This window comes from Suricata suricatta, chromosome 14 (genome assembly GCF_006229205.1).
Source record: "Suricata suricatta isolate VVHF042 chromosome 14, meerkat_22Aug2017_6uvM2_HiC, whole genome shotgun sequence".
Lineage (NCBI taxonomy): Eukaryota > Metazoa > Chordata > Mammalia > Carnivora > Herpestidae > Suricata > Suricata suricatta.
Window position 1 is genome coordinate 30,441,088 of NC_043713.1, and position 27,588 is coordinate 30,468,675.

At 37.0% G+C, this 27,588-nt stretch overlaps 1 protein-coding gene across 4 annotated transcripts in view; it reads right to left on the reverse strand.

Annotated features, from left to right (window-relative positions):
• The window catches only part of PIK3C3 (phosphatidylinositol 3-kinase catalytic subunit type 3), a 146,010-nt gene extending 120,812 nt beyond the window's left edge, over window positions 1-25,198 (reverse strand). For all 4 annotated transcript variants that reach the window (XM_029921945.1, XM_029921947.1, XM_029921946.1 and 1 more), the window contains exons 1-4: window positions 25,052-25,198; window positions 21,527-21,715; window positions 16,280-16,423; window positions 8,555-8,684 (exon numbers count right to left, since the gene is read on the reverse strand). In XM_029921945.1, coding sequence (XP_029777805.1) covers window positions 8,555-8,684; window positions 16,280-16,423; window positions 21,527-21,715; window positions 25,052-25,119 — 531 coding nt within the window. In that variant the 5' untranslated portion in view covers window positions 25,120-25,198. The remainder of the gene's footprint in view (window positions 1-8,554; window positions 8,685-16,279; window positions 16,424-21,526; window positions 21,716-25,051) is intronic.
• Between the last annotated feature and the right edge of the window lie 2,390 nt (window positions 25,199-27,588).

Sequence of the window (27,588 nt, forward strand, 5' to 3'; positions counted from 1 at the left end):
GTTCAAACAAATTCCTATACTTTATATACCACTGTTTGAAAAACGGCATAGTCACCTGTTATAAAAATTACTTCTGAATCTTCCAACAAAAATAATTACAGAAAAAAATCAGGAACATATGGATAGAAGCATAAATAATTCATTTAAAAGAGAACCAAAGTGGATGAACTGTGCAACCATACAGCTTTGTATTTCTTGACTCTCCCTGTTACTCCTCAAATTGTAATTTCATCCATAATATGAATCATACTGCTGTTTGCAAAAAACAAACAAAAAAATTTAAGAGCTTTACTTCCTCCACACATGCTACCTTCCTCTGCATTTGAGATTTAAACGTCTGTGACCCATATGCTATAAATGAGCTGATTCGGATAAAATGTCTACAACTATTCAAGGTTTATAAAAGTCGAAAAGTGTAGCATAAAATTCATCACCAAGATCAACTCTTAAAAAGAAGGCAGACGTGAAAAGCTTGAGAACTTTCCTGTATCCCATGTAAGAATGTAAACAAAACCTCAGAATGAGTCGCTAAAAGAAAAATTAAATTCTAATTATGGGGGGAGGGAAGTTGACAATAGTAATTTGGTTAAAAAGCTTATGGGAAAATCATGACATCCTTTTCCATAAAAGAGCAATACAGAAGTCACAAAATGAACTTGACAATGAAAATTTTGTTGAACAAAGCCAACTCAATACAAGTTCTTATTCTTTGTAATTAAGATTTCTTCCATATTTAGGTTGAGACAACTAGCTATAAAAGGCTTGACATCAAAATTTTCTCCAGACATTAAAGAGTCATCCATACAAATAAGATTGCAAAGGAAATTTACAGGTAAGACTTAAAAGACAGTCTCTTGGCCAACATGGCGGAGAAGCAGGGGGAACCGTACTTCCCTCCTCTCTCAAACAAAGGACTGAAGCCAAAGGACTTTGAACCTCAAGAATCTGGGAGCAAAAGAGACAGAGTATATCAAGGAGAAAACGGGAAAACCAGACGGCCCCATAGGTGGGTGACTGTGAACTGGGGGAGATAAAAACGGGGCTTGGAGAAGGATCCCCTTCTGCAAAGAGACAAAGGGAAGAGAAAGAACAGCTCAGGAAGCACAGGACTGTATCTGGACAAGACAGAAACCTCGGTTTGGGACAGAGAGGGATCCCATCTCTAACGGCAGGGCTTTCTCTGGACTGGGGCCGGCTGCCCTGATCACACACCTGGGGAGGAGGTGAGCCAGCATGGGTTCCGTGGTAGGTCAAGGGGGGCAGTCTACTGCAGGAGAAACCAGTCTCCTTCCCTGAAGTGCTGTGGCCCAGCCGGGGGTCCACGTGCATAGAGCTGGAGTTTAAATCCCAGCTAAGCAGGGGACACAAGAGTCGGCAGAATAAGACAGACTGCCTCATCTACAGCCAAGGCACAGTGAGGACAGATCCAAAGAAGCGATTTGGGACACCTGGTCTGTGAAGAAGGGACTGGCGGGTCGCCATTTTTCTCCCCACAACTATCAAGGCGGGGCCTCAGGGATAGATCCGTGGGACCCACAATGGCCACGGGACCTACCTATACCAAACCACACCCCTCCCTGCTGGGTCCCTGCCTGTCTACTGGAGCTGATTAGACACGGTGGAACCAGACAGCCCCCTCACCAGAGGAGCACTGTGGCATTGCCCTTATTAATATTAGAACAATTCTTGTTATTTAGATATATTCTCCCTTTTCTCCTTCTTATCACTTCCCTCGTCTAGGCTGGTTACTTGGGTTGTTAGTTTGCTTAAACAGACATATTTAATCCATTCTTTTGATGCATGTTCTACCCCTCCTTCTTTACTTTCCTTTCTGTTTCTGCGGAATTAACAGACCGTATAGTTTCTCTGGGTAACTTTACCTTCGTTTCTTTTTCCTAGTCTCCTTCCTTGTACTCCCTTCTGTCTCTAGATTAAGCCTTTAATCTCTCTGCCTGGTCAATATTCATTTTTTTTTCCCCATCCGTCATTTCTCTCTCTGTAAATGTTCTTCCATCAACACCGCCTCCACCCTGTTCTGGTGCTTCTGATTTTTTGCTTTTAGATTGCTTTTGGTTCTGTTTTTGCTTATTTGTTTTCTTTGTGTGTTTGCATGTTTGTTGGTCTGTTTCTTTTCTTCTCCAAGGCTACTCCAAGGAATAAATCAAAGCACACCTGGTGGAGGGTCCAAAACACCACTACAAGTAGGGAAATAAAATAACCAGTCACAACAACAAGAGCAAGTAACACTCTCCAAAAAACACTCCTGAACGGCCAGGCCCTGGACAGTGTATGACACTCCGTTAAGATAGCAGCCCTCGCACGTGCAGAGCACATAACAAGCTTTTAAAACTTCCAAGGGAGAGAAAACTAGCCAAATGATGAAATGGAAGAATTCTCCTCAAAGGAAATTTCAGGAAAAACTGACAGTAAAGAATTGATCAAAACAGATATAATCAATATAAATGAACAAGAATTTAGAATAATAAAACATTAACTGCTGGGCTTGAAAAAGGCATAGAAGACAGCAGAGATTCCATTGCTGCAGAGAACAAGGATCTTAAAAATAGTCACAATGAACTAAAAAAAAGATATAAATGAGGTGTAAAATAAAATGGAGGCAGCCACAGTTCAGACTGAAGAGGCAGAGGGGAGAATAGGTGAATTAGAAGACAAAATTATGGAAAAAGAGAGATAAAATGATCCAGGAGCATGAAAGAAGATGAGGGAACTGAGTGATGTATTCAAATGGAACAATATCCATATCAAAGGAATTCCAGAAGAAGAGAGAGAAAGGGGCTGAAGGAATACCTGAACAAATCAGAGCTGAGACCTTCCCCAACCTGGGGAAGGAATCAGACACTGAAATCCAAAAGGCACAGACAACTCCCCTCAGAGGTGACTTGAATTGAACTTCTGCATGAAATATCATAGTGAAATGGGCAAAATACAAGGATAAAGAGAGAATTCTGAAATTCTAGGAATAGACAGGATTTAATACAAAGGTAAACACATAAGGGTAGTAGCAGACCTATCTACAGAAACTTGGCAGGCCAGAAAGGAATAGCAGGAAATCTTCAATATGATGAACAGGAAAAATATGCAACCAGGAATCCTTTACCCAGCAAGTGTGTCATTCAGAATAGAAAGAAGATAAAAGTTTTCCCAAACAAAAACTGAAGAAATTCATTACCACTAAACCAGCCCTACAAGAGATCCTAAGGGGGACTCAGTGAGTGAAATGTTGCCAAGAACACAAAGTACCAGAGACATAACTACAAGCATGAAACCTACCAAAAACACAATGACTCTAAACCCATATATTTCAATAATCACACTGCATGTAAATGGATTAAATGCTCTAATCAAAAGATATTGGGTATCAGAATGGATACAAAAACAAGACCCATCTATTTGCTGTCTATAAGAGACTAACTTCAGACCTGAGGACACCTTCAGATTGAAAGTGAGGGAATGGAGAACTATCTATCATTCTACTGGAAATCAAAAAAAAGCTGGAATAGCCATACTTATATCAGACAAACTAGACTTTAAATTAAAAGCTGTAACAAGGGATGAAGAAGGGAATTATATATTAATTACAGGGTCTATACATCAGGAAAAGCTAACAATTATTAACATCTATGAACCAAATTTGGATGCACACAAATATATACAACAATTAATCATAAACATAAGCAATCATATTGATAAGAATATACTAACTGCAGGGGATTTTAATACTCCACTTACAGCAATGGATACATCATCTAAACAGAGAATCAGTAAAGAAACATTAGCCTGGAACGATTTATTGGACAAGATGGACCTGACAGATAGATTTAGAACTCTATATCCCAAGCAGCGGAATACACTTTCTTCTCAAGTGCACATGGAACATTCTCCAAGAGAGATCACATACTGAGTCACAAAGCAGTCCTCAATAAATATAAAAGAATTGAGATCATACCATACACGCTTTCAGATCACAATGATATGAAACTTGAAATCAATCACAGGAAAAAGTGTGGAAAACCTCTAAATGCATGGAGGTTAAAGTACACCCTACTAAAGAACAAATGGGTCAACCAGGAAATTAGAGAAGAAATTAAAAACTGTATGGAAACAAATGAAAATGGAAATACAACAATCCAAACCCTCTGGGATGCAGTAAGGCAGTCCTAAGAGGAAAATACATTGCAATCCAGGCCTATCTCAAGAAACTAGAAAAATCCCAAATACAAAATCTAACAGTGCACCTAAAGGAACTAGTAGCAGAAAGCAAAGACACCCAAACCCAGCAGAAAAAAAGTAAAAATAAAGACCAGAAAAGAAATAAACAATAGAGAATCCAAAAACACAGTTGAACAGATCAATGAAAACAAAAGTTGTTTTTTTGAAAAAATAAACAAAATTGATAAACCTCTAGCCAGGCTTCTCAAAAAGAAAAGAGAGAGTACCCAAATACACAAAATCATGAATGAAAATGGATTTACTACAACCAATCCCTCAGAAATACAAGCAATTATTAGGAAATATTATGAAAAATTATACACCAACAATGGGACAACCTGGAAGAAATGGACAAATTCCTAAACACTCACATACTACCAAAACTGAACCGGGAAGAAATAGAAAATTTGAACAGATCCATAACTAGTAAAGAAATTGAATCAGTTATCAAAAACCTCCCAATGAATAAGAGTCCTGGGCTAGACAGCTTCCCTGGGGATTTCTAACAGACATTTAAAGCAAAGTTAATACCTATCCTTCTCAAGCTGTTCCAAAAATAGAAATGGAAGGAAAACTTCCTGACTCATTCTATGAAGCCAGCATCACTTTGATTCCCAAACCAGACAGAGACCCAGCAAAAAAAGAGAATTACAGGCCAATATCCTTGATGAATATGTATGCGAAAATTCTCAACAAAACACTAGAAAATCTAATTCAATAGCATATAAAAAGAAATATCCACCATGATATAATGGGATTCATTCCTGGGTTGCAGGGCTGGTTCAATATTTGCAAATCAATCAATGTGATATATCACATTAACAAAAGAAAAGATAAAAACCATATGATCCTATCAATTGATGCAGAAAAAGCTTTTGACAAAATACAGCACCCTTTCTTAATAAAAACCCTCAAGAAAGTCAGGACAGAAAGAACTTACATAAACATCATAAAAGCCATTTATGAAAAGCCCACAACTAATATCATCCTCAGTGGGGCTAAAAACGAAGAGCATCACCCTGAGATCAGGAACACGACAGGGATGTCCACTCTCACCACTGTTGTATAACATAGTCCTAGAAATCCTAGCTTCAGCAATCAGACAACAAAGGAAATAAAAGGTATCAGAATTGGCAAAGAAGTCAAACTTTCATTTTCACAGATGACATCATACTCTACATGGAAAACCCAACAGACTCCACCAGAAGCCTACTAGAACTGACCCATGAATTCAGCAAAGTTGCAGGGTACAAAATCTATGTATAGAAATCAGTTGCATTTTTATACACCAATAATGAAGCAACAGAAAGAAAAATCAAGAAACCAATCCCATTCGCAATTGCACCAAAAACCATAAAATACCTAGGAATATACCTAACCAAAGATGTAAAAGATCTGTATGATGAAAACTATAGAAAACTTATCAAGGAAATTGAAGAAGACACAAAGAAATGAAAAAAACATTCCATGCTCATGGATTGGAAGAATAAATACTGGGGCACGTGGGTGGCTTAATCAGTTAAGCATCTGACTTCAGCTCAGGTTAACGATCTCACAGTTTGTGAGTTTGAGCCCTGCGTCAGGTTCTGTACTGACAGCTTGGAGCTGGGAGCCTGCTTCGGATTCTATGTCTCCCTCTCTATCTGTCCCTGCACCATTCACACTCTGGTTCTGGCGGTCTCTCTCTCTCAAAAATAAACAAACATTAAAAACATTTTTTAAAAAGAAGAAATATTGTTAAAATGTAAATACTACCCGAAGCAATCTACATATTCAATGCAATCCCAATCAAAGTTGTACCAGCATTCTTCTCAAAGATGGAATAAACAATCCTAAAATTTGTATGGAGCCACACAAGACCCTGAACAGCCAAAGTAATATTGAAGAAGAAAACCAAAACGAGAGGCATCACAATCCCAGATTTTAGCCTCTACTACAAAGCTGTAGTCATCAAGACACTATTGGCAAAAAAAACAGATACATAGACCAATGGAATAGAATAGGGAACCCAGAATTGGACCCACAAATGTATGGCCAACTAATCTTTGACAAAGCAGAGTATCCAATGGAAAAAAGACAGCCTCTTTCACAGATGGTGCTGGGAGACCTGGACAGCAACTTGCAGAAAATGAAACTGGACCACTTTCTTACACCATACATAAAAATAAACTCAAAATGGATGAAGGACCTGAATGGGAGACAGGAAACCATCAAAACCCTAGAGGAGAAAACAGCATACAACCTCTATGACATCAGCGGCAGCCAGCAATTTCTTACTCAACACATCTCCAAAGGCAAGGGAATTGAAAGCAAAAATGAACTACTGGGACCTCATCATGATAAAAAGCTTCTGCTTTTTTAGTCAATAAAACTAAAAGGCAACTGACAGAATGGGAAAAGATAGTGGCAAATGACATACTGGATAAAGGGCTAGTATCCAAAATCTATACGGAACTCACAAAACTCCACACCCAAAAAACAAATAATCCAGTGAAGAAATGGGCAGAAGATATGAATAGACACTTTCCCTAAGACGACATCTAGATGGCCAACAAACACATGAAACGATGCTCAGTGTCACTCATCATCAGGAAAATACAAATCAAAACCACACTGAGATACCACCTCATGTCAGTCAGAGTGGCTAAAATGAACAAATCAGGAGACTATAGATGCTGGCAAGGATGTGGAAAAACAGGAATCCTCTTGCATGGTTGGTTTGAATGCAAACTGGTGCATCTGCTCTGGAAAACAGTGTGGAGGTTCTTCAAAAAATTAACAACACAATTACCATGTGACCCAGCAACAGTATTGACAGGAATTTCCCAAGGGATACAGAAGTGCGGATGCATAGGGGCACATACACCCCAATGTTTATAGCAGCACTTGCAATAATAGCCAAATCATGGAAAGAGCATAAATGTCCATTAACTGAAGAATGGATAAAGAAGATGTGATTTATATATACAATGCAATACTACTTGGCAATGAGAAAGAATGAAATCTGGCCATTTGCAGCAACATGGATGGAACTGGAGGGTATTATGCTAAGCAAAATAAGTCAGTCAGAGAAAGACAGATACCATATGTTCTCACTCATATGTGGATCTTGAGAAGGTTAACAGAAGACCATGGAGGAAGGGAAGGGGAAAAGAAAAACAAGGTTGCAAAAAGGGAGGGAGGCAAAGCATAAGAGACCCTTAAACACTGAGCACAAACTGAGGGTTGATGAGGGGTGGTAGAGAGGGGAATGTGGGTGATGGGCACTGAGCAGGGCACTTAGGATGAGCACTGGATATTGTATGGAAACCAATATGACAATCAATTCTATTAAAAAAAGAGAGTCTCTTAATAAAAGAATTATACAATCTTTAAACAGTATCTAGCATAGTGCTTTGTGAGCAAATATTTATCAAACAAGTTACAATTTAAACATAGAATTGAGTTGAGTTTTTTCCTAAATGAACACATTATATTAAAACAATTTTTAAATGAAAAGATAATAATTCAATCTGCTTACAAAAAAAGAGATGGGGTAGGTCTGAGTGCAACTTAGATAAGCTAGTAATACAAGGAATTTTTACCTCCAAGTAACGTAAGAATGTGTAGCATGTAACACCTGCATCTTTAAAACTCTATCAGCAAAAAAAAAAAAAACCTCTATCACCAAAAAAAAGTGGTTATCTTGAAAACATCAGCAAAACCTCCACAGTTTCAAATCTGACAGAATTACAAACACAAAGGGCTATGTATTATACAGTTTCATTTATTGAACTGTCCAGAATAGGAAAATCCGCACAGATAAAAAGTCAATTAGCAGTTGCCAGGAACAAAAGAGCAGAGGGAACAGGGACTGACCACTAATAGGTACAGTACGTGGTGACATATTTGATGAAAATGTTCTAAAATTAAGTAGTGGTGTGACTACATATTGTACTTTTATTGAATTTACTAAAATTTCTAAGGGTGAATTTTACAGTATGTGAATTATTATTTTAATACAATTCATATTAAAAAATAAATTAGGGGTGCCTGGGTGGCTCAGTCAATCGAGAGTCTGTCGGACTCTTGAGTTTGGCTCAGGTCATGATCTCATAGTTCCTGAGTTTGAGCCCCATGTCAGACTCTGCACTTCTAGTGCTTGGGATCCTCTCTCTCCCTCTCTCTCCGCTCCTCCCCTACTCTCCCTCCCTCTCTCTGAAAATAAATAAACTTTAAAAAAATGAAATTTAAATCAAATAATAATCCAACAAGTCATAATGCCATTTATACTGTAGTAGACATCACTCAGAGCTTTCCACCTGATCCAAAGTTTCTTTCCTACCTTGGCAAGGCGGCTCATCTGATCTTCTGAGAGAGTACTGCTTGTTCTGCCAGGAGTTTTTGTGGGTTCTGATCCATCTGCTTCTACATTAGGCCAGACTTTCAAGTCGTGCATCCCTTGGCGAAACATGCTAGGCAGAAAGAGAGTGTTCAGAGTAGAAGTAAATTAATGCAGTTCATTATAGGACATTTAGGTTCCTAAACAGAGAGAATCCTCACAGGAAAATGCATGTCTCTTGCCAAGCCTGAAGCCTCCAGTGGGTTGTAAAGCAATTAACTAAGCAACTAAAATCCATGTTAACAGTTTTTTTTACATGTCATTTTTTTCCCCTCCTCACAGAACTATTGCAAAAATCCTAAAAGTAGTGTAGAAACAGAAAGTTCCTTATTGGACCACACACACAATTCATCAGATCTGAGAAATAATAGAGACCAAATTCCTATCTAAAGAAAGAATGTCACATTTATAATAACTGAAACCAAATTTAAATAATTATATAACTCTCTACTTTAAGTGACAATTCAGCATAGTAGAAGGTGAATTCAAAATGCTGGGATCTGAATCCCAGCGGTGCCATCACCTATTACCTACATGACCCTGTGTATATTACCTAACCTCTATGTCTCAGTTTTCTCACCTATAAAATAAGATTATAAGAAGTACCTGTATCTCAGAGTTATTAGAAAAATTAAACAGATCAGTAGAAGTTAAAATGAACTTAGAACTATGCCTGCCACATAGTAAGTATTCAGTAAATGTTAGCTATTATCATCCTTTCACTAGATTCAGGCTGATTTCTCTCCTGTCTTCTTTTGCACAAGAGATAGGTATGAGACAGAATACAATTAAAGATCCATATAGGAAAAAAATCCTGTGTCTAGGAATCAGAGATTTAACATATAGCCAAAATTCAGCCGGAGCATAGTGATCATGCTTTAAAGTGAAAAAACTACACTATGATTAGTGATTGTCAAATTTCATTCAAAAAGCTACCAAGAATATCTAGAGTAAAGGTTGAATAAAGTCATAAATGAGCTTTAGACAACTGTGTTTTAAATACGCTGTTAAGTCTCTGAGTGTTTTCTCACGGGGGGATTAGAGATGTCCTTCTATTAATGTGGTCTCTTTTTTAAGTGTTGTTTTCTTTTTTTTAAAACAGGACCTCTCAAACAATATAAATTCCACTCAAAGAGTATCCTCCCAAAGCTCAAAGAGCAAGCTGATGATTGCAACGGAAAGAATAAGACTGGAAGTGAGTCAGCAAGTCCAAAGAATTTTGCACACTCTCACATTTAATAATTATTTTAAAATAATGTACATTAAGGGGCACCTGGGTGGCTTTAGTCAGTTAAGCACCGACTTCAGCTCAGGTCATGATCTCACAGTTCGTGAATTCAAGTCTCAGATCTGTCAGCACAGAGCCTGGAGCCTGCTAGATTCTGTGTCTCCCTCTCTCTCTGCCCTTCCCTGGCTCATGCTCCGTCTCTCTCTGTCTCTCAAAAATAAATAAATATTTTAAAATGTTTAATAAAGTACATTAGTTACATTGATACAGAATTTTGCCATCTTTAAAAACATTACACTTAACTGTAAAAGGCTTACATAAAATGTTTAAACCATTATCATGTTCTGTCTAATAAAAAATTTCTTTACAGATTTTCCCAGATAATAAAGAAGAGTTTCACTGATTATGTAATGTAATGTAATGTAATGATACCATGAACAATGAGAATGGAATGATAAATAATAGCTAGAAGCTCATGAGCACAGTAAGATTAAGGTATAACCATACTTGTTATAAGGTCTCTAAGGCTGGCAATAAACAGGTCACATCCGGCAATGCAAACCTTACCTGAGAGGCCCCCCCGAAAAATGCACTGACTAGTTTTAAAGAATCAAAATTCTCAATATTTATCTATCATATTAAATATCAAAAAGTTTTATTACAAAAAAGCGCATATGCCAGCCTTTTATAAAGTTCACTTTCTTTCAAATCAGGTATAGATTCAATATCAAGAAGACCAGCTGAGTCTCTAAGAAACTGAGTACAGTGAAGCAATAATGCCACTTTAAATGAATATCCTTACGTGTACCTAGAAAAACAGCAGAAGGCCTGCCCGCCTTCTCTCGACCTCCGTATCCCCCAGTGAATACTGAGACTGGCTGAATGTAACTAAATCAAAAATAAGTACATTTGGGGGGAAGTCAGTTTACTAAATGATTTAGGTGCCTTGGGATGGATCTGGAGAGAAGATTTAAGGATACGGGACATGGAGGGAAGGGGTGATGCCAAGTGACTCAAATGATCAAGTGAACATATTACTTTCTTTTGACACTAATGGAACCTTTGCAGAGTGTTACACAGCCTCCAGGTGGCAAGCCAAAAGATGCTCAGAGCATCATGCCCACTTGGGAAATTAAGCCAAACAGGCAAGACAAAAGAAACAGCATAGCAGGATCTGCTTCAGACTCCCGCGGAGGGCTCAGCAACAGCTGCTGCTAACACTCCAGCTCCCAGGGCCAAGCCTACTACTGCAGCCACTGCCCTGACTTCCGAATTCACATGTGGAGAAACATCTGCAAGAGAAATCTGCAGCCTGCTTATGGTTCTTTGCCAACTCAATCTACTGATCAATCCGTTTTTTTAGCTGCTTAGAAATCTCACAAGCTAAACTCTCACAATGAAGACAATTAGTTATTCTAGCTGTATCTTAAGAGATGAGTCTTCCAATGATTAATTATATATTCTCCAAGAAGCACTGCTTCACATGGACTCAAGTATACAAAAAACAGACATTAGCAAATAGCAAGAGTTGATAGTCACAAGGTTCCCAATTCTATAAGACAACTATCACCTGCCTTGAAGACTACTTCTTAAAAGCTACTACTAAGTCCAATACCAGGACTACTTACGGGAAAAGGTGAGGAGCAAGTGGGGTTGCGTCATGGTTCAGGAAATACCTGAAGAAACTACAGTCTAAAACACAGTTTCCTTAAGTCACAAAAACCATGGTGGCATGTGACATGACTTTTTTAATTTTTTTAATGTTTTATTTATTAAGAGGGAGAGACAGCATGAGCACAGGAGGGTCAGAGAGAGAGGGAGACAGAGAATCCCAAGACAGGCTCCCGGCTCTGAGCTGTCAGCACAGAGCCCAACGCAGGGCTTGAACCCACAAACCATGCGATCATGACCTGAGCCAAAGTCTAACACTTAACTGACTGAGCCACTCAGGTGCCCCTCATGTGACATGATTTTTAACGGTAGGAAGAAAAAAGAAAATCTGCAGCAGCTTCCGGCTGAAGCCACCCAGAAGAGAGATGCTGCGCTCTCTTCCGAAATGTCAGCAGCAGCATGCAGAGAAGCAGCAGCGACCCTGCAGTACCAGTGGAGGTGTGCACCCTGCCACAGCACCTGACCATCCTGAGCAGCTGCACACAAAGCTGCACACAGTCTAGTACCGTGCCAGGAAATGCCAGAGCTTACATGCACGACTCAGTTCACCTCAAGGAAAGGCCCGCTGAGGAAAAGGACTTATTTCAATTTCATAAAGTTTCTTATGCTTCCTTTTTCTGAGGTGAAAATCAGGCTAAATGTCAGCCTACAGGGAATAGGAATAGTGATCCAGCTTTTCTTCATTCATTCCCCACTGTTCAATGTATCCAGAAATCTCTACTGAAATCTGATGTTTTCATTTGGCTAACTGACATGCAACCACACAGGAGCTGGACTGGTCAATAAACAGTATGTTGACGTAAAGCCTTATCTTTTACCTGTAATTACGTGACAGTGAGCTGAATATCCCCTTGCATCTAACTAGGCACAAAAAGAACCATTCCAATTAAAGAAGGGCTTTTTCTATAGGTATTATTTATGTATTTTGCAAATCAAATACATTTACTATCATTTATATTTCACTGCAGTTTTTCCTTCATTTCCAAAATTTTGTAACATATTCTCATTGTATTTATCATTACCCATCAACGTTAAATAATACTTGAAGCTAATTCAGATAATCAAGTACAGAGATACTCACTACAGAGATAAGGCAGGAATTCTGAATGTAATAAATCAACGAGTCCTATTGGAGAAACCCGGCTCTAAGCAAGGGAGTTTCACAGAGTCAGTTTCATTTGCATCTGACATCTCACATGTTCAGGCCATGGAGGGACACCATGACCTGTTGTCCAATAAAGAGTAACGAAAAAACAGAGGACTCTCCAAGATTCAAAGTCTTAATTTACTTAGTATCAGGAAAATGAATTGAAGTTTAACTCCCACCTATTCCCACCACTACGTTCATGGAAATATTTGGGGTTTAATTACTTCTTAAAGTACAACAAATACTGCTGACTTATGTTTCAGGAATATTTCCATCATGGTTTGGGTGGGAGGCAAAGGAGTGCTTCTCTTCCTGCTTTTCACATAGAACTGCAAAGAAAGCAGGCAACAGGATGAAAGAAAGAAAGAAAGAAACTTTGCAAACCACTGCTGGCATAAGTCCTATAAGTAGACTATTGTAAAAAGGTCAATGCAGTGTTTCCCAAAATATGATCCATAGGCCACAGAATCACTCAGGATCCTATTTACTAAAAATGCCAAATCTTGAGAACACAGGAAGATGCTTGTCTAGTGAGCTTACCAGATGCTTCTTATTCATAGGCTGATTACTACTGACTTCATGTACTTTTCAAAAACTTGCCAAAAGTAAAACTGGGTCACAAATGTTTATTAGAGAATGAGTTTGTTTGGCTTTAGGCAGTTTATTTCACTGTACTTTGTGGAAATTTCGTTTGTCTCATACTTACTTTCTAGTTAAGATTGTCTCCTGAAACTATATCCTAAGGTCATCTAAAATCCACAGGCGTACTAAAAGAGGTGCTTTTATGGCAAAACCTCCAGCTGATATTCCGGAAGGTAAATCACTTATAAAGAGGTCAGGAGCAAAAACCAAGAGGTATATCTGGTTGTTTCTCAAGAACCACAACTACACAAAGTAATAAACTGTTTTGCACTTTTTTACTATGTGGCAAGAAAACGCCACCCTAGTAAAGAACAGTGAAAAGGAACAAACACTCTGGAAAAGGAACAATACTGACTTAGTGATGTCCACTCTAATATAACATGCTACCTTACCCAAATTGTATGTAATGAGTCAGACTATGTCTCAATTTGTCCTTTCATGGATTTAAATAATAAATCTCTTTGAAAATTACATTAAACTAAAATACCTTCACATTACTAAGGTACAACCAAGGTATTCTAAATGAAATTACATCCAGATTTTATTCATGAGTTGAAGCCTTTCTGACACACCCTATCCCTGGATGGCAAAATTCAATATTACAAAGGTGTCAATTCTCTGCTCTAATTAACATACCTAATTCAATACAATTTCCCAACAAAATAACAATGAGTATTTTTTATTTGAGGAGATATTAAAATTTATCTAACAAACAGGATATTCATAGAAATTATAAAAAGAAGGCAAATAAGGAAAATGATCTCCATCTAGTATTAAAACATTTTATAATAGTATTCAAAACTAAAAGAACAGTTCAGAAATAATGTTATAGCTAATATTTACTGAGCACTCAAGTTAATTATGTGTCTTTAGTAATTTATCATCATAAACTACTCTATCTATATGATAAATAATATCATTATATCATTTCACAAATGAGGAAACTTGAGACATCAGGAGATTAAATAACTTGCCCAAGGGTACAAAATATTAAACAAACGAGCCAAGATTTGAACTCTGATAATCTAGTTCTACATACTGCTTCCCTAACCACCACCATATGATTTACTACACTGTTTCTCTTAGACTTCAATACATGATGAATTGAATATATATGGGTACCATTTCAAAATATTTGGAAACAATGGTTAATTTAATAAATACTGTTAAGACAAATAAGTAACAATGTGTTGGTCTTCCGGTTTTCTTAAGTTGATTCTCAGTATATCACCCCTTTCAGAAAATGATTTTAGATGAATCAAAGATTTAAATAAGGATTGAAATCATAAGAAGAAATCCTTTTTAAAAATAGAAAAGGACTGGGGTGCTTGGGAGCCTTAGCTAGTTGAGCATCGGACTTTGACTCAGATCATTTCACAGTCCGTGGGTTCAAGCCCAATGTTGGGCTCTGCACTAGCAACTCAGAACCTGGAGCCTGTTTCAGATTCTGTGTCTCCCTCTCTCTCTGCCCACTCATAGTCTCTTACTCTCTCTCTCTCAAAAAATAAATAAACATAAAAAAAATTTTTTTTGGTTAAAAATATGGAAAAGGACTTTCTAGAACAATTCACAGACCAAAAAAGTAACAGCTGAGCAATTCAACATGATAATTTAAGGTCCATGAACAGCAAGCAAACAAATAAATATATACTAATTCAAAAAAAAGTCAAACAGGAAACAGAGTATTTGTGTATGTAATATGCAAATGGCTAATTTCATTGATCTACAAAGACCCCCCCCATACATTAATAAGAAAAATGACAACTCAAAAAGAAAACAGAATTTTATGGCATGTGAATTATATTTCAATTTTTGAAAAAATAGGTGAAGGACATCAAAAATCAATTCATATCAAAATATGACCACCTTCATTTACATGTAATGATATGAAAGTTAATTCATGCAATAACATTTCCTGACTTTAAAATCAACACAAATTAACATGTTTGATAATACCCAGATTATGTTCTCTACCATTTTGCATCAAAAAGAAGTAATCTTCCAGAGATTCCAGTTCTGGGGTGGGAAACCGCCCAATGGGCCTGAAATAGCTTGTCGACCAGAAAGCAACGAAGCTACCAATGACCACTGGAGTGTCACAAAACCATGGGATAAGCTTGAAGGGACTCTTACTGACCAAAAAAGGGAGTTTTTGAACATTATGAAGACTAAAGGCAGAAACTAATTAAAACATTTAAAAAGGTTTAAGACTAAAAGTTCATGACAAAACTTAAAAACAAAAAGGAAAAAAAATTCCATTGTCAAATAGACAAGCTATCAGAACACCAACTCATTCTTAAAATTGATGGGGGAAAAAGTAAACATTCACCTGCCTTTCCTATATGAACTGTATACCAAGCTAATTCAATACCTGATGAAAGATGATGTTCTTTATAGGAAAATCCCAATGAATAAACACAGAAAAGAGTAATAGACTATCACTAATTCTCTAGAGATACTGATGCTTCTGTTCCGAGAGAAAAAGTACGTTTCAGGATTATGCTTCTGCTGTTGTTGTTGTTGTTGTGTTGTTTTACGACAAACTTCTATTATCTGTAAATTTTTTAAAAATGAGTTGACAACTTTTCTATTATAATCACTATCATTATTAGCAAGTTTGTGCTTTTTAACTCTGCTTACTGCCCTGTCACTATTTTGAGAAAGCAAAAAAATGCTTTAACAACGCAATTACAGTATACACCAAAGAGCCTCGTTTTCTAGCAAGATTCTCGTTTCTAATGACTATTTTCAAACAGAAATCATATTACCAATCACTTAACAGCACAGTACCATAAGCTGTGTCTTTTAATTAATCGACCTGCATATCCCATAGGAAATATGTGTCAAATTCAGTCTCAAGAATGAAGGAATCATGTGTACCAAATAGGTTTTCACTTCCTAGGACACAGAGAACCAGAGTGGGCATAAACTATTAAAGCTCTCCCAACATTCCTAAAAGATTAGAGAAAAGAATGCTTACCCATATTTTCCAAAGAGCGAAACTGTTGTTCCTCCCACAGGTACTGCCTTCCCTGGTCCATACACATCCCATATAGTGAGAGCCACTTGGGCATTCCTGGGCAGGTCTGGGTATTTTACAGGCAGTTTGAGCCATTCATTCCAGCTATAAAAATAAAATCAACACAAACTTAAAGCTCAGGAAACAAACTCTGTGAGAGTGTGTGTGTGTGTGTGTGTGTGTAAACTTCCTTTTAAATTAATAAACCATATAAAAAGATTTGTTCAAAGAAATATTTCAAAAGATTAGGTTGCTACTAAAAAAATGTGACACTTTCCTCAATTTTGATATAGCAAATTCAATTTTAAATACAGAATAAATGAAAAAAAAATTTGAAAAGCCAAGCTCATGAAAATCAACACTGGGCAATTTTTTAATCAAGAAATTCAGATAATATCATTAAGACACAAAGAGCGTGATAATGGCTAATAAAAATCTGGTAAAACATAAGCATGTTAGATACCAAATTTGTTTTGAACCAAAGTATGATTACCTATAAGCATTTTCCAGAACACTGTTATTATATTATAAAGAGAAAAACTCAGAATTATGCTACTGAGGATAATATGGTCCTATATTATACAACAGTATCTCAACAAAGCAGAAAAAAAACAACCAAAACCTTAAAGAGGTCAAAGTAAACTATACACTACCTCCCTAACATGAAGAAGTTACCAGACTGCTCCGGACAGACATGTGACAATGTTTTACATATTTTTTTGTTCCTCAAGTTATTTCATCTATACTGATAATGCATAGCTATCAGGTTTCTTATGCTTTTAAAGTATAACTGTATATATGATTTCACTAAGGAATGTTCATTCTTAATAATTTAGTAATGATAACACAGCTCTTTTTTCTTTTTACTTTCTATTTATCCCTGCAAATTTTCTTTTGCATTCAAACCTCATACTGAGTCTATTTGACAATTTCAACTCCCTTAAACAAGAGGCTTTTAAAATCCCTAAAGAAAATTATGCAAACAATACACAAAGTAATACCCAGCAGACACATAGAACTATTTCTATTTACTCAAAATAATTCTGTTTACTCAAAATTATTATCAAAGGGGCATATCCCAGTCTAGGTCAAACACATCTGCACTGGTAAGAAATTGAACACAATTTTCAAAAACTTATAGGAGAAATCATTTATATACATCTTATATATCCTGTTAAGGACCTACAGGAAAATTAGACATGACTATCAATGTAAAGGAGAATCAAAAGTCATTAAATCCATTTCTTCTATGAAGAACTTAAAAAATAAATCACCTTTCAAAAAAGCCTTTCTCAAAAAAGCCGTTCTTCACCAGATAAGCTTCAGGAACTAAATGAATTTATTTAATTACTATACACAAGGTGGGCCTGACTGAAGGATAAATACTAAGCAGTGTCATCTTGTGCCAAGGGAAAAAAACCACAAAGATTAACTAACACAGACTAAAGATATAAAAATCAGCAACAATATCCAAAATGAACTATGAAAATTCTCATCTTTATATTCTGTCCTTTGACTAGAAAACAATATCTATGACCAAGCAATCATCTGCCTCAAACCTTTTACCATCCAAAAACACAGCCCCAAACCTTTTTAAAATCAAATTAACTACACTTTAACCTGTTTTATATACAGGACTTCTGCAGAAGAGTTCTTTTAGAAGAAAATCAATCTGCAGATATAATACTGTTTCTTTTTTTTTTCCAAAATAAACTTAGATTGTATTGCAGTTTCACTTAACAGTATATAAAATGCTGTGTTGTGACAGGTATCAATTATCCATTAGATACTGAATCAATTTTTCTTAAGCACTACTAACTGCTTGCTTTTCTTGAAGCTAGATCATTCTGAAAATTTCCTGTTAGACCTATGAGTGCCAACATATGGTTTCTGTCCTTCTCTGCCTGACTTATTTCGCTTAGCATGACACCCTCAAGGTCCATCCACTTTCCTACACATGGCCAGATTTCATTCTTCCTCATTGCCATGTAGTACTCCATTGTGTATATACACCACATCTTCTTGATCCACTCATCAGGTGATGGGCATTTAGGCTTTTTCCATGTTTTGGCTATTGTTGACATTGCTGCTATGAATATTGGGGAATAGAAGTGCTGATGCATAGAAGCACATGTATAATACTGTTTCAAAACCACAGATATTCTAGAAATTATGGAAAGATCTGATGGGACATCAAAACGATATGAATTCTAAACATGATGATTTTGTTCTCTCCCTCTCGGTGCATCATGCCTTCAACACACTCCAAGCCTCACTGAGCCAGAGACCAAACCTACTTGGCAACTTTCAAAACATTTCAAGATCGTAAAGCCTGATTCTGGATGGCTAGATTCTCCCCACCCCACATACAGCTTGTACTAACCTTCTAGTCTGATCGGTGTACTCCTAAATCCTACTGTTGTCATTGCCTAATTATATTAGATTATTAGTCTATGTTTCTCTCTCTAAAGTCATGTTATATGCTTTATGGGACACAACAGAATGTAAATTTAAAAAAAAAGATTTAAACCACTTGCCTACAGAATAATATTTACATATAAAACATTGAAATATGCAGTATTCCACACAAATGACAACCCCATTTAAATGTAACTAAAGTACAAGTATTCCTCACTAGGGACAGGAAAGAACAGGAGAAGACAGAATAGACGGGTAAATTTCAGATGAATCCTCACTATTTGAACTCTCACAACTCACTATCAAAATCTCAAAAATCGAATTCAGATCTTTTGGAATCTCAACTAAACAAAAGTACTGTCTAAACTCCAGAAATCCAAAATTTTACATTGCAAGAGATCTTTTATGGTATAAATTATTTTTCCTACAGTTTGCACACTATTTCTTTTTTAAGTAAGTGTATGGAAGACGACTGTAAAAAGTTTGCCCTCATGCATTTTAGGAGAGCAACTTTTGGTTTGATAAACTAAAAAATTCAATTCTTAAATACCAAAGAGCAGGGTGTACAAAATCTACAAATGTCTTTCCCCTGAGCCAAAAGAGTATCTTTAAAGGAAACAAAACAAATAAAATGCCCATCCTCATATTAACCCAACATGAGGTATTTTCTCAACCTATTTCCTACACAGATGTTTTGAACCTTGCAATTAAAAAAAAAAAAAAAAAAAAGAGCCACGGGGTGCCTGGGTGGCTCAGTCAGTTAAGTGTCCGACTTAAGCTCAGGTCATGATCTCAGGGGTCATGAGTTCCAGCCCCGAGTCAGGCTCTGTGCTGATAGCTCTCAGAGCCTGGAGCCTGCTTCAGATTCTGTGTCTCCTTCTCTCCCTATGCCTCCCCCACTCGCTCTCACTCTCTCAAAAATAAACACACATTAAAAATTTTTTTTAAAAAGGAGCACGTTATTCTGCAGTGCTTACTTTATTAAGTAGTCACAATTTTTAAAATGTAAAAAAATTCAAACTTCAGAAGAGTGAATATGGCAGTTTTTATATCATTCAACAATACATAACTTAAAAAAAATGGAGAGAGGAGTTCGCAAATAGGAAGAGAAGAATTTAATCTCCCTGTAACTGGTAATTTGCTTTTTCTCTAATTTTCTTTACTGCTTTGGCAAAACCACTATACAATTTCCCTCACCAACAAAAGTGGAATTCACCATAAATGTTGATGGTCTAAACCTAATTTGTAGTTTTAAGTCTTTTTTGAAGTTACAAGCCACCTCAAAAAAAAATCCAATAAAAGCTTTGAACTCTGTCCCTGTAAAATTGCACAAGATACAAAATTCTGCATACAATCTCAGGTTTTTGTAGAATTCCTGATTCCAGTTTAAAAATCTAATATAAGTAAGGAATCCTGGTCCATTGTTTTAGATGTAATTATGTACTATAGTTTTGTTAAGAAAAAGAAATACACAAAGGGGTGCCTGGGTGACTCAGCCAGTTCAGTGTCTAACTCTTGATTTCAGCTCAGGTCATGATCTCAGTGAGATCGAATCCTGAGTCCACGCTGGGCATGGAGCCTACTCACAATTCTGTCTCCCTCTGCCCTTCCCCTGCACACATATTTTCTCTCTCTCAAAAAAAAAAAAAAAAAAAAAAACCCAGAAATAGTTAACATGACAAAATATTTGGAATATGCTTTAAAATAACTCTGGATGTAGATGGAACACAATTGGCTTTGATTTAATAATTATCAAAGCTAGGTGATGGGGGTCTTGGAAGTTCATTATATTATTTTCTCTACATCTGCAGGTTTGAAATTTTACAAAATAACAAGTATATTCATATATATATCATTGAGTGTGTTCATGTATGTTGATAGTTGTCCACAAAAGGACTAGTAAAGAAATCACACTATTAAAATAGTTTCAGTGAAGCCAGATCACTAGAGCTCAGGCATCTGCTCTCTGAAAAACCCTTCTCAGCCTACTAGAGCAGTCTTAATAAACACAGGGTTGTACCCTCAACCTGGTAGTCCATTTGGTCACACCCTGTCTTCATAAATACTGTGGGCATAAGCTTCTTCCTTAAGAGGTACACAACCTATGTATCCTGCACAGAGCCCACCAGGGTGCTGAATAACCCTCACGGGCAGAGCAACAAAACTGCACCACACAATCTATCAAGTAAGAAGAGACAAGAGTTTGAAATCAGGACACACAACAGTTTTCTGGAAAAACAGGAACTTCATGTTCACTGTATTTACCTTGCAACCCAACAACGGCTTGCTAACGTATCATGCTTCATAAACCATGAATTTTTTTAAGTTAGTTTCATATTTAAAATAATAATAAAAATCTGACCCGAACAGATGACAACAGATCTCTCTCTAAAAATCTGAGTTACAAACATCAGGCTGGACAACATTTCAAACTATCCAGAGGTGTTCATGTGTTCAGGGCATTGAGAGGCAGAATATTTGAAGACGTTATACACGTATTTTTGGTTTGGCTCATTTTGTGAATCAGTCAAGTACTTACAAAAATATACCAATATACTGAATACAAACACAAATTCAATTCTACCTAAATTGCACTTACAATATTACTATATATGATATTTTATTCCATCTGAGGAGGCTACTGCTTTAAACTATTAGATCAATGCTTATAGGTATTAAGTACAAATTTTTTTAAATTTCCTCTTTAGTCCCTATAAAATCATACTTGGTACATCTATAAAGAAATGGAAGAATAGTCTGGAGCCCACCATATGCAAGACAACAACTTACTTCCATCTTGTACTAAATGCTTTGTAGGATGTTCTCACTGGCAAGGCCAGAGGCTTCCCTTCTGCAAAAACTTGACAAGTAACATAGAGATCAGAGCATGTCTCCTGGTACAGTCCTGAAAACTTCAACATTGGGTCTTCTAGAACAGCTTTATAACTTTTTTGTTCTCTCTTCCCTTCCAAACTTCCTCTGAAAGTATAAGAATAATAACATTTATAGACATTTTTTAAGCATATGCACAACAAATACTAAAAATAGTTTATGTTTATATCACAGTAACCTTCTGGTATCTCAACATTTTCCTGTATTAAAATTAAGGTCACTTTTACATCTTATAAAAGTCTCTTAAAATCCCAACATATCTATGATCATTCTAATTTCCTCAACATATTTCTGTATTTTAGGCTTTTACTTAATTTTAAATTGTCATCAACTTTTTTTTTATGTTTTTTATTTATTTTTGAGAGACAGAGAGAGACAGCGGGAGCACAGGAGGGTCAGAGAGAGAAGGAGATACAGAATCCGAAACAGGCTCCAGGCTGTGAGCTAGCTGTCAGCACAGAGTCTGGTGCAGGGCTCGAACCCATGACCTGAGCCAAAGCCGGACACTTAACCAACTGAGCCACCCAAGCACCCCTTGTCATCAACTCTTGATCTACCTTCTAGACATCACCAATTTTCCAGGCCTTAGTTTCACTTTATTAATTTCAAGCTGAGGACTTTCTCATATATTTGTTCAGCAAACATTCACTATACTGGGGACAGATTTCCAAAAATGATAAATGAGATAAACAATACGGTTTTATAAGAAAATGGTTAGTCTTTGCTTCCACTTACTTATAACTGTATATTCTTTTATTACTCTTTCATATATTTCATATATTTTATATATCATGTGCATAACACATATATAACATATATAATAACCTGATCATATTAAATTTAAAAATATAGTTAGAAGTCATAAAAGAGGGGCACCTGAGTGGCTGAGTCTGATTTTGGCTCAGGTCATGATCTCACAGTCTGTGAGGTCAAGCCCCATCTCAGGCTCGGTGCCAATGACTCAGAGCCTGGAGCTTGCTTCGAATTTTGTGTGTTTTTCTCTCTCTCTCTCTGCCCCTTCCATGACTGCACTCTCTCTCTCAAAAATAAAATAAAAACATAAACAAACAAAAAAAGTTTAAAAAAGAAGTTATAAAAGATACATTCAGACATTAAAAAAGAAGTAGGAACATTGCTTGGACATCAAGATTATGTTAAATATTGTGCCTGGCATTTTATATACTCCTTATGACTTCTCACTCTTTCCTCATTTTATAAATAATGAAGCAGAGACTCAGAGATCAAGCTCATTATTCAAGAAAACAAAGTAACAGAGCTGAGAATAAAAACCAGAGCAAAAGAGGCCAAAGCCAGCCAATGTCCTTCCTACTACAGAAAGATAACTCAAAAGTTCTCAGGACCACCTAACCTTGCTTGGGAGCAAGAGCTTAGTATCCCTGACAGATGTCTGAAATGAGCCAGAACAATATATAGGAGATAAGAATCCAAAGGTAAGGAGTCATCCCAGAAGAAAGATCACCATATACAAAGGCAAAGAGGCAAGATGGCATGTTTGGGGAACTATAAGTTGTTTGGTATAGCTAAAGCATAAAGCTCAAGTGGCAAAGATGAATCTAGAGATGAGAATGAAAATGAAGCTAGGTAGACACCATATTCAGCACAGTGCCTGAAATAAAGTGAACATTCAAAAATCTGTTAAATGAATGATCTGAAGTTAGAGTAACGCAATGAGATTTGTACTTTTGGCTGCAGAATAAGAACATAATGGGGAGGAGGGACTGATGTGTGGATCAAAGATATGAAACAGGTAGATTCAAGACAATTTGTGAATGATTAAACAGACGGTAAGAGAGGCATGTGTGCAGAACTCCAAAGTTTTCAGTCTTAACCAACTTGCTGAATCACGCCAACAATCTCCAAAATAAGTGAGACAAATACGGGAAGAGCAGAGTTAGAAGAGTAGGCTAATGATGTGCCAGTTTCAGATAAGCTACTTTTGAAGTGCTTTGGCGCATCCAAAGTGATGTCTCCCAGGCGGTTTGGTATCCAAATACAGCGCTAAGAAAAGAGATGTCAAAGTGCAACTTGTTATTAAAACATAGCAATAAAATTAAAAGCTTGGGGAGAATAAACTGAATTAAAGCATTCACTATTCTCTGATTATATGATTCTAAGTTGATACTTCCTGCCCTCCAATAACCAACAATGGCTACAAGACAGTACTGAATTTTGTCACACTTCTAATTTATGTTTTATCATTATCTCAAAATACCCAGTGTGCACCTGTTAATAACAGGCCTTTTTTTTAACTTTCCTTCTTTCCTTCTAATATTCATAAGTTTCAAAAAATTCATTCAAATATCCAAAAATACTTAACTGACTGAAGGAAAGCCCTTCACCAAATGGTAAAACATTCAGTCCTATATAAGCAACTAGTGCCACATGCTATAGAAAATTCCTGAAATGAGTGTGCAAATTATTTTACAATAGTCTTGTTGAATTATTATCTTTACTACCACCACCAGATGGGTAGTAAAAGATCTGTCAGAGTCTTAAGTAAGTAGCTCCTGAAAATAAAAAGGAAACAATCCTTCAAAGGTGCATGTGACAGCTGAGAAAATGTACTCACTGTATGCAGCCCTTTGCCAGAGGCACATTAGATGAATATTGAATAAACATATTAAGAATAATGATATGATTCATAATTTATGATAGCTTTCACATATGATAATACGTCTATAGGACTGCCTTAAAATGGACATAATTTCCAACTCAGTCCTACCAGTCCCCAGTCCTGGTTCCACTAATCCCATCTCAAGCTGTCATGCCCTTGGCCTTTTCTTCAACTGTGATGCCCCAAGATTTTCCTGCAAGGCTCCGTTCTCATATCTTCTGGTCCCTTTGCAACTGCCACCGTCACCTCTAAATGACTTCCAACTTCCCTGACTAAATAATGCCAGACGGTCCAAAGATTCAACCTAAGCCTCTATCACCTTCTGTGGTTCTAATAATACTGTATCCATCGTGCTCATCAACTACCAGATCTGTCTGTGCCTATTTCTCCATCATTTCCGTAGTCTCTCTTCAGCCTGCCAGCCCCGTTGGAAAGTAAAGACCTTCCAACTATTAACGGCGAGAGGACAACTTTATTGAGACGTGATTCCTTCCTCTGTAACACGTAAAACCCTCAAAAGGTTGCTGCCAGCAGCAAAATGCTTCAAAGAAAGTCGGGGGACTTGAGGGCATATTCCTACCGCTATCCTTCTCCCAAAGACTAGTCTTCAATCTGTCGTTGACATCGCCCCTCTCCACGCTCCCGTTCTCCTCCGCTTCCTTGGCTGCAGCCCCGCCGCCCCCAGGCTGGCCTTGAGGCTAATAACCATCTTCTCCCCCCAACCCACAGGTCCCTGCCTCAGCGTCCCTAAACCCCAGCAATCCCAGTCACTGTCTCGACTCTCTTACATCTTAAGCTGCACATTGATGTCCAGGTCACAACTGTAGATGTAGTGAAACTTCTCCGCTTCCCCCATGACAACCCCAGCAAAATCAGCACCAACCGCTAGAAACAAGGCGCTGGAAAGACTCCGGGACCGAACCGGCTGAGGCGCGCAACAGAGGCGCTTCCGGTTCCGCCTTTTCCGCCTACTGTCACCAATCCCTGTGCGGAGCGCGACCCGACGCAGCGGAACTCCCCGCCCAAGTTTTCCTTCTGCGCATGTGCAAAAGGACCTCACCATATTGCTTAAGGGTAAATGGTACTCCGGAAACAGCTTGTCTGGTTACATTCCAGACTTCCTTTGTTTTTCCGGCCTGAATAACTTTTTTTTTTTTTTTTTTAAGAAAAGAAGCTGCGTTTTGGTCTTGAGCTCTACCTAAAATCAAAGGAAAATTCGATTCAAAAAGAATGGTAACAGTCTTTACTTGCTGTAAGCGAAACAGAGCAATCACAGGAATTAGAATTTTGCCAATTTCCAGTGGCCTTTCCAAAAATTATTAATTTAATCCCTAAATTGCTATCTCAAACAAAGATTTCCACTTCCTGCTGTAAAGAGTGGAGAAAGGACCAAAGAACAAAGAAACCTGGGTTCCACTTTGGCACTGCCGATATCTATGTTACTATGGGCATATCATTTGGTATTTGGTTGCAATAGTAATATTCAGACCCAATTTGATTTTCAGGACAACCCTAGTTAGAATGTGGCAACATCCACTAACGATCTAGAACTAAGTTTTCTGAACCCTATTAACTCCTACAATGAGTATTTTTATAATATTTAATATTATCTAAACTTGTCATTTTTATTTTCAACTAGATTCAAAACTCCTAGGAGGCAAGAATAGTGCGCATTTACTTAAGTATCTGCCCTTAATGCTCAATACATTACTGAAATTAATAATTCCTGTTTATGATTATTGGCTGTATTGAATAAACGTTTCCATTTTGTATATATTTTTAGGTGCCATAAAATTATAAAGTATAGCATAATTTATAAATTATAGTAATTAGGAAAAAAATGTTTCAAGGAAAAGTCAGGAGTAGAGCTATTTAAGCTGGAAAAGCAAAACATGGCTTATGCACGATGTTTTGTCCAAAGTAAGTTCTCAAAACATTTGTGACAGCAATGTTGTACCCAAGTTTTAATATCACCCCAAAAAAAACAGAGATTACCTGGGAGACAGAATCACACATGCAAAAAGCAAAGGGCTTTATTACTACGGGCTTATAAGCACGAGCTCACAGACCCAACCAACACAGTGGATACACGTGGAGACAGCCCTGAACCTGGCAGGGCAGGGCCTTTTATGAGTTTGGGAAGGGAGAGTTACAGGAAATTGTGACACAAGTACAGGGGTCCAATCAATATAACATCACATTATTGACAGTAACTTTAACCAATTACAGAGTGGACCCAGAACCCTCAGGTAGGGCGTGACTAGTCTTAACCTCCATCTTTAGGCCTGCCCCCAGAAATGTTAATGATGTTAGCTGGCCTTCAAGGTCAGAGGGGAAACCTGAATCAGACCTGCATCCTTATAGCAAGACTATGGAAAAAACATGATAGTTTTCCTCCTATAACTTAAAGTTCCCAAAAAGAAAAGAGAATTGAGTTGTTCTTAAGTATAACTACTGGCAATGGTTGGAACTTACAGGAAATGTAATATCAGCAAACAATAAAAATTAAACTTCCTAATCCTCAGAGCTGTCCAACAGTAAAACAAATACTTAAGTGCACTATGGGATAATTCCAGCAATGATGGTGTGGTTTTATGTAAAACAGGTTTATCAAAACTGCATAATATAGTTAACAATTTATGAAGGATAAATTCTTTGCTCTCTACATGTTATTTAATGTATAAACCTAAGTAAAAACACCATAAATTTACATACATATATGTCATTTATAATTCTTATAAATTATTTTTAAAATTTATAAATTAAATATAAGAAGTTTCAAATTAACAACCTTAACATAATAGTCTTTTTGCTGAAACTCTATTGTCTCCAACATGCATTGTGTACTCTTATAGGATTGGCTCCTAGAAATTCAGCATGTCTGTATTGCTGTATATCACATAGCAATAAATTTTTCGTGCCTCCCTTTTTATTCAAGTTACTATGAAATTTTCATGACTTTAAGTACCATAATGGCATTTGGCCTTTAATTGGTACCAAAAGAATTTTTTTTCCCTTAAGTCTATCTCTCTCCATTTCTCCTTAGCTCATGACAGTTAAAGTCATTGACCCCAACACAATTGACCCCAACACAAACACAACACAGAGAAAGGCTTGAAAATGAAGTGTCAGCACTTAGTTCTAAGATATTCATTCATAGAATCCAGGATAGACATATATTAACCTTTTATTGTTTTTATAATAGCTTATTGTCAAATTGGTTTCCATATAACACCCAGTGCTTCTCCCCATAAGTGTCCCCCCTCCATGACCATCACCCCCTGCCCCCTCTCCCTCCCCCTTCAGCCCTTAGTTAGTTTTCAGT